The 8,391-nt window shown below is 56.9% G+C and overlaps 1 protein-coding gene across 1 annotated transcript in view; it reads left to right on the forward strand.

Moving 5' to 3' along the window:
* The window catches only part of DCHS1 (dachsous cadherin-related 1), a 37,343-nt gene extending 29,094 nt beyond the window's left edge, over positions 1-8,249 (forward strand). Inside the window, exons 14-21 of the mRNA XM_069555605.1 lie at positions 1,542-2,420; positions 2,545-2,658; positions 2,827-3,038; positions 3,127-3,281; positions 3,480-3,610; positions 3,726-4,009; positions 4,362-4,500; positions 5,175-8,249. Of these exons, the coding sequence (XP_069411706.1) occupies positions 1,542-2,420; positions 2,545-2,658; positions 2,827-3,038; positions 3,127-3,281; positions 3,480-3,610; positions 3,726-4,009; positions 4,362-4,500; positions 5,175-7,786 (4,526 nt within the window). The 3' untranslated portion in view covers positions 7,787-8,249. The remainder of the gene's footprint in view (positions 1-1,541; positions 2,421-2,544; positions 2,659-2,826; positions 3,039-3,126; positions 3,282-3,479; positions 3,611-3,725; positions 4,010-4,361; positions 4,501-5,174) is intronic.
* Positions 8,250-8,391: the final 142 nt, after the last annotated feature.

An 8,391-nucleotide genomic window follows, 5' to 3' on the forward strand; every position in this document is an offset into this window, starting at 1 on the left:
TCCCTGTAGAGTAGTTGTTCTCAAACCTTTTCATCTCAGGAACCTTAACATTATTTTTTTAAACTTTTTATTTTATATTGGAGTACAATTGATTAACTATAACAGTTGTGATAGTTTCAGGTGTACAGCAAAGTGATTCAGTTATCATATATATGTAATCTGTTCTTTTTCAAATTCTTTTCCCATTTAGGTTATTACATAATGTTGAGTAGAGCTCCTTGTGCTATACAATTGGTCCTTGTTGGTTATCCATTTTAAATGCAGTAGCATGTACATGCCAATTGCAAACTCCCTACCTATCCCTTCTCCCCACCCTTCCCCTTTAAGGTCTCTAAGTCTGTGAGTCTGTTTCTGTTTTGTAAATAAATTTGTATCATTTCTTTTTAGATTCCACATATAAGTGATATATATTTCTCTTCCCTGTCTGACTTTCTTCACTCAGTATGACAACCTCTGGATCCATCCATGTTGCTGCAAATGGCGCTATTTCATTTTTAATGGCTGAATAATATCTTATTGTATATATGCACCACATGTTCTTACCCATTCATCTGTGGATGGAAATTTAGGTTGCTTCCATGTCTTGGCTAATGTAAACAGTGCTTCAGTGAACATTGAGGGATGCGTGTATCCTTTTGGACTATATTTTTCTCCAGATATGTTCCCAGGAATAGGATTGAAGGATCATATGGTATCTCTAGTTTTTAAAGGAACCTCGATACTGTTCTCCATAGCGGCTATACCAGTTTATATTCCCACCAACAGTGTAGGATGGAGGAACCCTTATATCTTAATTTTTAAGAGCTGTAAAGAACTTTGGCTTATATGATATCAGCATTTATTGATGTAATAAAATATGATATAATAATTGAACATATAAAATATATAATAAACACATACCATTATTTACCACATTTGGTATTAAAACTGAGAACATTTTTAAATATCACTGCAAAACAAGCTGATGAAGCATACCACTTGCTGTATTTCTGCACAGGCCCAAGGAGATTTACTGTCCATTTTGTTGGACAATAATGAGGTTGCAAAGATTAAAGCAAGTATGATTGAACACAAGCTAACAAAAGCTGAGTGAATCTATGAAAACACATTTATGCTTTAAACTTTCTACCTAGAATATTCTGGAAATCACACCATTACATAAGCACACATTCCATTAACCATCCAAATTATGACATCATCATATGTCATGTAGCATCTGGACTCCACTCTGCATTTGTGAGTTGATGAGAATGGAAAAGTCATATAATGTCTTAGTATTGCTATGAAAATAGTTCTGATCTTATGTACTCCCAAAAGGGTCTCAGGGGGATTCTTGGGGCCCCCAGACCACACTTTGAGAAAAACTACTTTGTAGTTTCTTCCTTTACCTTCTGTGTTTCTCTGCCTTTATTCCACTTTCCCTCTCCTGCCCTTCTCCCTCTCTCTTTCCCTCTCTCTCTTTCTTCCCTGTTGCCTGTAAATAACCCTCTCTCCCATGGGCTGCCACATGTATGTTCCTGTGTGCATGCCCTTCTCTGCAGATGGGGACCCCTCAGGAGCCTTTGTCCTGGACCTAGCTTCTGGGGAGTTTGGCACCATGAGGCCACTGGACCGGGAGGTGGAGCCAGCATTCCAGCTGCAGATAGAAGCCCGGGACGGAGGCCAGCCAGCTCTCAGCGCTACGCTGCTTGTGGCGGTGACAGTGCTGGATGCCAATGACCATGCCCCAGCCTTCCCTGTGCCCTCCTACTCTGTGGAGGTGCCTGAGGACGCACCTGCAGGGGCCCTGCTGCTGCAGCTGCAGGCTCATGATCCTGATGCGGGGGCCAATGGTCGTGTGACCTACTACCTGGGCACAGGTGCAGCAGGAGCCTTCCTGCTAGAGCCCAGCTCTGGGGAATTGCGCACAGCCACCACCCTTGACAGAGAGCAGTGTCCCAGCTATGCCTTTACAGTGAATGCAGTGGACAGTGCAGCTGCTGGGCCCCTAAGCACCACAGTGCCCGTCACCATCACAGTGCGTGATGTCAATGACCATGCGCCCACCTTCCCCACCAGTCCCCTGAGGCTGCGCCTGCCCCGCCCAGGCCCTGTCCTCAGCACTCCAACTCTGCCTCTGGCCACTCTGCGAGCTGAAGACCGTGATGCTGGTGCCAATGCCTCCATCCTGTACCGGCTAGCAGGCACGCCACCTCCTGGCACCACCGTGGACTCTTACACTGGTGAAATCCGTGTGTCCCGCTCCCCTGTATCTCTGAGCCCCCGAGATCGTGTCCTCTTCATTGTGGCAACTGACCTTGGCCGTCCAGCTCGCTCTGCCACTGGTGTGGTCATTGTTGGGCTGCAAGGGGAGTCTGAGCATGGACCGCGCTTTCCCCGGACCAGTAGTGAAGCCATGCTCCGTGAGAATGCACCCCCAGGTGAGTCCCTAACCATGTCTCCCAGCTTTGTATCCCTGGATGGGCTGGGGTTGCTCACTGAAAATGCTTCCCAAACTCCCTCAGTGTAGTGCTCACACTTCAACCATGGCCCTCCTCTCTTTAGGGACTCCCGTTGTCTCCCCCAAGGCTATCCATGCAGGGGGCTCAAGTGGACCCATCACATACAGCATTCTCAGTGGGAATGAGAAAGGGACATTCTCCATCCAGCCTAGTACAGGTAAGGGGCAGGAGCAGGGGGCTCTGGAGGACAGGTTCCTGGGGGCGCTCCTCTTTGGGCCCCAGGAGATTCGGTTGAGGCGGGGCCGCCCTGCAGTGGTAAGCCTCAGAGACAGAGGCGCTAGGGCAAGCAGGCGGTCTGGCAGTGATCCATTCTGTCTTCCCCCAGGAGCCATCACAGTCCGCTCAGCAGAGGGGCTGGATTTTGAGGCAAACCCACGGCTGCGACTGGTGCTGCAGGCGGAGAGTGGAGGAGCCTATGCCTTCTCTGTGCTTACCCTAACCCTGCAAGATGCCAATGACAATGCGCCCCGCTTCCTGCAGCCCCACTACGTGGCCTTCCTGCCAGAGTCCAGGCCCTTGGAGGGACCCCTGCTGCAGGTGTGGGGTGTGATAGGAAGATGGGGGTAGGGCTGGGCAGACTTTGTCTGCCACCAGGCCAGTGCCAGCAGCCTCCTACTCCCACCAGGTGGAAGCAGATGACCTGGACCAAGGCCCCAGTGGACAGATCTCCTACAGTCTGGCCGCATCCCAGCCAGCCCGGGGGTTGTTCCATGTAGACCCAGCCACGGGCACTATCACCACCACAGCTATCCTGGACCGCGAGATATGGGCCGAAACACGGTGAAGCTTGGCTCTGTAGACCCTGAGACTCTTTCCTGGGTCCATGCAATTTCGAGTCCTGCATTAAATCCCTTTCAATCCCTAGGCCACATCCTGAGTTCCCCCCTTCCCCTCTGCTACCTGTCCTGAGCCCTCCTGTCCCTGCCCAGGGTTCTTGCTTATCCCAGGCCCCACCCCCTGATTGTGCTCTGTGTTCAGGCTGGTGCTGATGGCCACAGACAGAGGAAGCCCAGCCCTGGTGGGCTCAGCTACCCTGACGGTGATGGTCATCGACACCAATGACAATCGCCCCACCATCCCCCAGCCCTGGGAGCTCCGAGTGTCAGAAGGTGAGGACTGGGTCAAGTGAGGGGTGTAATGGGTGGTAGGGAAGCATTATTGCCCACCATGGGGCTCCAGGACTGTCTGCAACTGTAACAGACACACTTGTGCCATGCATTGCAGATGCACTGTTAGGCTCGGAGATCGCACAGGTAACAGGGAATGATGTGGACTCAGGACCAGTGCTGTGGTATGTTCTGAGCCCTTCTGGGCCCCAGGATCCCTTCAGTGTCGGCCGCTATGGAGGCCGCCTCTCCCTCACGGGCCCCTTGGATTTTGAGCAGCGCGACCGCTACTGCCTACAGCTCCTGGCACACGACGGGCCTCACGAGGGCCGAGCCAACCTCACGGTGCTCGTGGAGGATGTCAATGACAACGCCCCTGCCTTCTCACAGACTCTCTACCAGGTGCCAGTGCCCACCCCCGCCCCGGGCCCAGGGCTGCTCATGATGGAGGGAAGTGACAATGCTAGAAGGAGCTGCGGTGGGCTGTATGTTGGAACTGACTTGGGGACAGAGCTTGGGGGATATAAAGGTCCCATCTCAAACCAGCCTTCTCAGTCCTAAGAAGTGTGTCCAGGTTCTGCATTCAGGGCCCAGAAATGGGGGAAGGGCGGCAATTTGAATATTAAGAGGTGTAAGGGCTCCAAGCTGGAATGGGTGCCCTGCAGAGCTCATGGGACCAAGCTGCAGAACAGAGGCTGAGTGAGCAGCAAGGCAGCTGAGAGGCTCAGCCGTAAACTTCTGTCTTACACCTCAGGTGATGCTGCTTGAGCACACACCCCCGGGCAGTGCCATTCTCTCCGTCTCGGCCACTGACCGGGACTCGGGCGCCAACGGTCACGTCTCCTACCACCTGGCTTCCCCTGCTGAGGGCTTCAGCATTGACCCTAACAACGGTGTGTCCTTCCTGGCATCTACCCCTTATCTTTGACTGTGCTGGGGCATATTTTGACCTCATCCCTAGAATTTCTTGCCTGAAGTCCTGACTCCTAGATCTCTGACCTAGGGAGGACATTTCCCTGCTTTTGTATCTTTTTTTATTTTATTTTATTTTATTTTTATTTTTGGCCGTGCTGCATCTTCACTGTTGCTCGCAGGCTTTGTGTAGTGGCAGTGGGCAGGGGCTACTTTTCAGTGCAGTGCATGGGCTTCTCATTGTGGTGGCTTCCTTCATTGTGGAGCATGGGCTCCAGGCACTCAGGCTTCATGCAACTCAGTAGTTGCATCATGCAGGATCAGTAGCTGTGGCGCACAGGCTTTGGTTGCCCGCGGCATGTGGGATCTTCTTGGACCAAGGATCAAACCCTTCTGTGTCCCCTGCATTGGCAGGTGGATTCTTATCCACTGGGCCACCAGGGAAGTCCCCCTTTGTCTCTGTTTTAAGCACTGTCCTGACTGCATGTCTGGAAGCCATTCTCTGAATCCTGGAGCCGCTTCCATAATCTCCCAGCACACAGGCCACTCCCTGGAATCTGACTTCCAAGGCTAATTCCCCATCCCCGGAGGGTCATTCTGCTCACCCATGGTCTCTGCTGATGGCATATTTCTCTTCATTCTGTTTTCATCTCAGGGACCCTGTTCACAACAGTGGGGACAGTGGCCTTGGGCCATGAAGGGCCAGGCATGGTGGACGTGGTGCTGGAAGCCCGAGACCACGGAGTGCCAGGTCGGGCCGCCCGCGCCACAGTGCACGTGCAGCTTCAGGATCAGAACGACCATGCCCCGAGCTTCACGCTGCCACACTACCGCGTGGCTGTGACTGAGGATCTGCCGCCCGGCTCCACCCTGCTCACCCTGGAGGCCACAGACACTGACGGGAGCCGCAGCCACGCCACCGTGGACTACAGCATTGTCAGTGGCAATCGGGGCCGAGTCTTCCAGCTGGAACCCCGGCTGGCGGAGGCTGGGGAGAGTGATGGACTAGGCCCCCGGGCCCTGGGCTGCCTGGTGTTGCTTGAGCCTCTAGACTTTGAAAGCCTAACCCAGTACAACCTAACTGTGGCGGCAACTGACCGGGGGCAGCCACCTCGAAGTTCGGCTGTGCCAGTCACCGTCAGCGTGCTGGACGTCAACGACAACCCACCTGTCTTCACCCGAGCGGCCTACCGTGTGGCGGTGCCTGAGGACACGCCTGTGGGAGCCGAGCTGCTGCACGTGGAGGCCTCCGACGCTGATCCGGGCCCCCATGGCCTTGTGCGCTTCACCCTCAGCTCAGGCGACCCCCTGGGGCTCTTTGAGCTGGATGAGAGCTCCGGGGACTTGCGACTGGCCCGCCCCTTGGACTGTGAGACCCAGGCTCGACATCAGCTTGTAGTGCAGGCTGCCGACCCCGCCGGGGCACACTTTGCCCTGGCACCAGTGACCATTGAGGTCCAGGACGTGAATGACCACGGCCCCGCCTTCCCTCTGAGCTTGCTCAGCACCAGCCTGGCTGAGAACCAGCCTCCAGGCACTCTCGTTACCACCCTGCACGCAATTGATGGGGATGCCGGGGCTTTCGGAAGGCTCCACTACAGCCTGCTGGAGGCTGGGCCGGGGCCTGAGGGCCGTGAGGCGTTTGCGCTGAATAGCTCAACTGGGGAGTTGCGGGCACGAGTGGCCTTTGACTACGAGCACACTGGCAGCTTCCAGCTGCTGGTGGGAGCTACAGATGCTGGGAACCTGTCCGCCTCAGTCACCGTGTCAGTGCTGGTGACCGGTGAGGATGAGTATGACCCAGTGTTCCTGGCTCCAGCTTTCCACTTTCAGGTGCCAGAAGGTGCACGGCGTGGCCACAGCCTGGGTCACGTGCAGGCCACAGACGAGGATGGAGGTGCCGACGGCCTGGTGCTGTACTCGCTGGCTGCCTCATCCCCTTATTTTGGTATCAACCAGACTACAGGTGCCCTGTACCTGCGGGTGGACAGCCAGGCACCAGGCAGCGGAACAGGCACCTCCGGGGGTGGGGGCCGGACCCGACGTGAGGCGCCACGGGAGCTGAGGCTGGAGGTGGTGGCAAGGGGGCCTCTGCCCGGTTCTCGGAGTGCCACAGTGCCCGTGACTGTGGACATCACCCACACTGCGCTGGGCCTGGCACCTGACCTCAACCTGCTCTTGGTGGGAGCTGTGGCGGCCTCTCTGGGAGTCGTGGTGGTGCTTGCCCTGGCAGCCCTTGTCCTGGGACTGGTGCGGGCCCGGAGCCGCAAAGCTGAGGCGGCGCCTGGCCCGATGTCCCAGGCGGCACCCCTGGCTAGCGGCTCGCTGCAGAAACTGGGCCGAGAGCCACCCAGCCCACCGCCCTCAGAGCACCTGTATCACCAGACTCTTCCCAGCTACGGTGGGCCAGGAGCTGGAGGACCCTACCCCCGCGGTGGCTCCCTGGACCCTTCACACTCAAGTGGCCGAGGCTCAGCAGAGGCTGCGGAAGATGACGAGATCCGCATGATCAACGAGTTCCCCCGAGTGGCCAGTGTGGCCTCCTCTCTGGCTGCCCGCGGCCCTGACTCCGGCATCCAGCAGGATGCAGACGGACTGAGTGACACCTCCTGTGAGCCACCTGCCCCCGACACCTGGTATAAGGGCCGTAAGGCAGGGCTGCTGCTACCGGGTGCAGGAGCCACTCTGTACCGAGAAGACGGCCCCCCAGCCACTGCCACCACCTTCCTGGGGGGCTGTGGCCTAAGCCCCGCACCCACCGGGGACTACGGCTTTCCAGCAGATGGCAAGCCCTGTGTGGCGGGAGCGCTGACGGCCATTGTGGCCGGTGAGGAGGAGCTCCGTGGCAGCTACAACTGGGACTACCTGCTGAGCTGGTGCCCTCAGTTCCAGCCGCTGGCCAGTGTCTTCACAGAGATTGCCCGGCTCAAGGATGAAGCTCGGCCGTGTCCCCCGGCACCCCGCATTGACCCACCGCCCCTCATCACTGCCGTGGCCCACCCAGGAGCCAAGTCCGTGCCCCCCAAACCAGCCAGCACGGCCGCAACCCGGGCCGTCTTCCCACCAGCCTCTCACCGCTCCCCCATCAGCCACGAAGGCTCCCTGTCCTCGGCGGCCATGTCCCCCAGCTTTTCACCTTCACTGTCTCCTCTGGCCGCTCGCTCACCTGTCGTCTCACCGTTCGGGGTGGCCCAGGGCCCCTCAGCCTCAGCTCTGAGCGCAGAGTCTGGCCTGGAGCCACCAGACGACACCGAGCTCCATATCTAGGTGTGGCCCGGGCCGGGCCCCGACCTGGGATGCGCACAGTGTCCCCAATGCAGGCCCCATCTGAGCCTGCCCGGGCAGCCTCGGACTGTGATTGGCCACGGGGGAGGCCAGCTCCCCACCCCAGAGTCCTCCAGTAGGGGCAAGTCTCACGTCTTGCCCCAGCCCTGGCAGAGCCCCAGTACCACGAGGCCCAGTTGGGCACTGACCTATGGCCAGGTCCGACGCAGGGAGAGAGATGAGGAAGGAGGCAGCAGCCCCAGGGTTCCCCTCAGTGAGGGCCTCTTGCCCTGTGCCAGCACCCTGAGATGGAGCTGAGACTTTATTTATTGGGGGGTAGGGGAGTGGGGGCAGCCCCTGCAACTTTGTTCGGGCCCAGCTCCTTTGGGTTCCACTGACACCCCTGCCCCTGCCCAGAATCAAGTGCCAATTCTCACTCTGGAGCCTTAATAAACTGCAGTTTGTATCCAGTGTCCGGATCTGTTCTCTGGGCCCATAGGGACGGGGCAGTGATGGAAAGGCTCCTGACACCTTGTAGACACCTCAGGAGGCACAGAGTGGGATGGACAAAGGGGTGTCCTAGGGTGGGGGAGTGGGGATGGCACTAG

This window comes from Ovis canadensis, chromosome 15 (genome assembly GCF_042477335.2).
Source record: "Ovis canadensis isolate MfBH-ARS-UI-01 breed Bighorn chromosome 15, ARS-UI_OviCan_v2, whole genome shotgun sequence".
NCBI classification, from domain to species: domain Eukaryota; kingdom Metazoa; phylum Chordata; class Mammalia; order Artiodactyla; family Bovidae; genus Ovis; species Ovis canadensis.